The sequence below is a fragment of the Garra rufa genome, chromosome 25, assembly GCF_049309525.1.
Source record: "Garra rufa chromosome 25, GarRuf1.0, whole genome shotgun sequence".
Taxonomy (NCBI): Eukaryota; Metazoa; Chordata; class Actinopteri; order Cypriniformes; family Cyprinidae; genus Garra; species Garra rufa.
The window spans coordinates 26,087,860-26,092,160 of NC_133385.1; the positions used below are offsets into that span (position 1 = coordinate 26,087,860).

At 44.5% G+C, this 4,301-nt stretch overlaps 1 protein-coding gene across 1 annotated transcript; it reads left to right on the forward strand.

The window, feature by feature from the left end:
• The first annotated feature begins 2,996 nt into the window (after positions 1 to 2,996).
• LOC141302057 (beta-1,3-galactosyl-O-glycosyl-glycoprotein beta-1,6-N-acetylglucosaminyltransferase 3-like) lies at positions 2,997 to 4,301 on the forward strand. The gene has a single exon (XM_073832253.1). It carries the CDS (start codon positions 2,997 to 2,999, stop codon positions 4,299 to 4,301), a length of 1,305 nt encoding a protein of 434 aa, XP_073688354.1.

Genomic DNA, 4,301 nt, shown 5'->3' on the forward strand with positions numbered 1-4,301 from the left:
TAATCATGAAACACAGGTGATACAGATGATGATTAACCAAGGACTAAACCAAATGATCACAAACAGACGGGGGAAGACAGAGGGAGAAACCAAATGACAAACAGTGCAAAACAAAGGCAAAAGACATGAAACATCAGGAGACATGTAACATTACCTACCCCTCCCGGTAGGCGCGTCTCGCGCCGTGACAGAAACACCGGGGAGGGAGGGCGGGCGCCCTGGAGGCCGTTACAGGACAGGACCTTGCTGGTTTGGGAAGGCCTCCAGGGCGGATCAGGCAGACAGTTCATAAGGCCATGGCGGGTCAGGGGGCCATGGCCTAGCAGACAGTTCATAAGGCCATGGCGGGTCAGGAAGCCATGGCCGAGCAGACAGTTCATAAGGCCATGGCGGGTCAGGGGGCCATGGCCGAGCAGACAGTTCATAAGGCCATGGCGGGTCAGGAAGCCATGGCCGAGCAGACAGTTCATAAGGCCATGGCGGGTCAGGGGGCCATGGCCGAGCAGACAGTTCATAAGGCCATGGCGGGTCAGGAAGCCATGGCCGAGCAGACAGTTCATAAGGCCATGGCGGGAAGTCATGGCCGAGCAGACAGTTCAAGGAGCCATGGCTGGGCAGCCCCCGTGGCCTTGGCATCAGTCCTCGGCCCGGCCACGTTGCCCCCCCCCCCCCCCCCCAAAAAATTTTCTTTGGGGAATTCAGGGGCTTGGAAGGACCGTCTGCATATATAAGATCTGTAAAGTTGCAAAGATTAAAGTCTCAAACCCAAAGAGATATTCTTTTTAAAAGTTAAGACTCACCCACACCTTCCTAAAACGGCTCATTCAAACGTCCCCACAAATCTATGTCACTGTGTGGGAAGATTTGCATAACACCACCCAAATGTATGTGCAAAGAAAGAAGGCGTAACTTTTATTCTCGCTGTAGTATTGTTGCAGCTGCCGCCATGATGTAAAGAGGCTGTGAGTTTCGTTCTGAAAGCTTTGTTTGGACATCCAAATGAGTACACACTTAGAAATCAGTGGTTAAGTTATATTTACAACACTGTTCCAGAACAGTACAACGCAAATATTCGAATGCACAAAGGCGGTTTCTATAAAGTGGGGCAATTCCAATTTTGCAAAGACAATCTTGGCATTCAGAATATGTGTGCTACCCAAATAATGACTAAAAGTAAGTCTTTGAGAACGGGTTTCTCAAGCCAGGTGGCGCATTTTACCAGGGGCTCATCTCCTGTTTCCAACATGCATCACAAACTGCTTGAAAATTGCATTTACAACTCAATTAACTATACAAACTTGTGTAACCAACTATTCCTACACTGCATGTACTTCTGCGTAAAAGGCTGCGCGAGTGCGCGGTTCAGTTAAATACACAGACGCGCACGGGCATGGATATCTGCGTGCATAGTCTTCGGTTAAACTGCGTTGCTTTTAGAAGTGTCAATTCAGTTGTTGCATATAGTTTAATGTCTTTACTTCTGGATTATCAAAGTAACGTGCCCCAGTATAAAGGCAACGCACCTGCCCTGAAGCAAACCCAGCGGCTTTAATGCTGCATCCATGTTAGCACGTCTCGTTTGATGTGGTAATTTCACAGTAGGCATACACATAGGTTCGAAGACTCATTCTCGCCCCCTACAGTGCAATTCGGCTAGGTATAAGCTACATCCACGCTAAAATATCAAGGTGAAAGTCATCACAGCTTGCGTAGTATAAACCCAGCTCCCAACCCAACTTTGAGAATAGATCAACGGCGATATTTTTTTTATCGCCCGATAAGAGTCTCACGTTAACGGCCCACCACTAGTTTTTATATTTAAAAAAAAATTAGCTACTAACTATTCAAACGTGAGTTTTGAGTAGTGTAGGGTAATGTTTGTTTGTCGTTTCTACGATTACAAATGCAGACATACTGTTTTTTTATGCGTTGCGCCGCATAAACAACACTATGACTCACTAAAATCAGTAATTATGTCCTCATGCAACAAATGCCACATTTATAATGGGTTTTATTGTTTTGTATCGTTGTGCCGGGACATGTCATCACAACATGGTAAGGGGCGGCTTTGAGAGTCAAAAAACCATACCTAATATAAACCCAGCGGCTCTAACATAAACCCTGAGGCCTCCACACACAAAACAATCTGTCTGTTCAAGAAACTGAACAGTAATTATATAATTTTTTACCTCTGATGTAACGCAATGTCCAACTGCCCTGAGCGTGTTCACAACAGCCAATACGTGACAAAGAGCAAGCAACCGTAACTTCAGTCGATCAGGTTCAAAAGTTGGGAGTCTGTGAAAAGTCAACACTCCTGATGAGTTCGCACAAGCAAATTTAATCTTTTAGGTTTTTAATCGGTTGCAACAATCAGGATAAGCACAAGTACTACCATTTTGAGTAGCCGTTATATCCTCAATATCTCTGTGTAAACAATGAGTGACGTATACACGCGATCTCTACTATGCCAGAGCATGTTGACGCGTCAAGCGCCGGCTGTTGTGAACATGCTCAGGACAGTTGGACACTGCAGTGGTTTAGAGGTAAAAAAAAAAATGATACAAATACTGTTCAGTTTCTTGCACAGACTGATTGTTTTGTGTCTTAAGATCTCAATGTATCGTCACCAGCCGCAGGGTTTTTGGATGAACTATCCCTTTAACTCTTCTACTGTTTAAAAAAATAAAAATAAAAAAAATTCCCAGAGCATCTTTAGTACACAGTTTACAAACTTTTTTGAATGCTCTTACTGACCATAGTATCAGACAATCACACCTTCCAGGAAGATGACAGCCACACCTCCACTGTGCTGTGTAATACTTATTATGCATTTCTACATAGTTCAGCCCTTCCCCTGTATATGATTTGCTATCTTTCAGTTCCTGCCACACGCGCCTGGTATGTGAACAATAGAGGCTGTTTCATACCTTACTGACACAGGTCTCCTCTCCTGGTACTTGTTTCTGGCAGGTTATAATTTTAAATTACTCAACATGGGAGCTAAGAGTCAGAGGGCTATGAAAGTAATCTTCATCATTTCTGTGAGTACGACCATGTCTATCCTTATGCTGAACTATCCAGGACAAAGAACAACTTGCCCTCACAAGGAAGAGTTTAACTTGAATCACTCACTAAAGCCGGATGTTGGAGAACTACGAGCTTGTTCTGCTATCATCCAAGGAGACATGGATGGAGTGGACAAGGATGCTTTCAGGAAGCTCCTGACCTCTAAAAAAAGAAAATCCCTGCTATCAGAGTCATTCTACCTCAACGCAACCAAGGATTGTCAAGCCTACATTCGAGACAGAGGATTTCTAACGGTTTCTCTTAGTAAAGAGGAGAAAGATTTTCCTATTGCTTACTCCATGGTGATCCATGAGAAGATCGAGATGTTTGAAAGGCTCCTGAGAGCCATTTACACTCCTCAGAATGTGTACTGTGTTCATATGGACCAGAGGTCTCCTAAGATCTTTAAACAAGCAGTAAGAGCCATCACATCTTGCCTGACCAATGTGTTTGTGGCCAGCAAACTGGAGAGTGTGATCTACGCCTCCTGGTCTCGAGTTCAAGCGGACGTCAACTGCATGAAGGATCTGCTCAAGTCACCTGTTCATTGGAAGTATCTGCTCAACACCTGTGGCACTGATTTCCCCATTAAAACCAATGCAGAAATAGTTCAGTCTCTAAAACAGTTGAACGGAAAGAACAATATGGAGTCTGAGACCGTACAGGCCAAAAACTGGCGCTGGCAGTATCATCACAACGTTACAAACGTTGTGACTCGGACAGATGTCAAAAAGTCACCTCCACCAATAAAGAGCCCTATGTTCTCAGGAAATGCTTACTTCGTGGTTTCAAGAGAGTTTGTGGAGCACATCTTCAAAAGCAAAGAGATTCAAAAGTTCATGGAATGGGAGAAAGACACCTACAGTCCAGATGAGCACATGTGGGCTACGTTACAGCGGATGCCTTCAGTACCAGGATCCAATCCTCCAAATGCCAAGTATGAGCAATCGGACATGAACGCAATTGCTCGGCTGGTGAAGTGGAGCTACCATGAAGGAGATCTGAAAAATGGGGCTCCCTACCCACCATGCACTGGGATGCACAGAAGGGCAGTGTGTGTCTATGGAGCTGGGGACTTGAAATGGATTGTGAAGCAACACCATCTTTTGGCAAACAAGTTTGATCCAGAAGTAGACGATGTAGCAATCAAATGCATGGAAGCCTTTTTAAGGTACAAAGCTATTTATGGTCGATCATTACTAACAGTTCAAAAATCGAACATAGTTTTATGA

Excerpts from the sequence above, each read along its gene's own strand:
- LOC141302057 (XM_073832253.1), top strand. The coding sequence starts at position 2,997 with ATGGGAGCTAAGAGTCAGAGGGCTATGAAAGTAATCTTCATCATTTCT.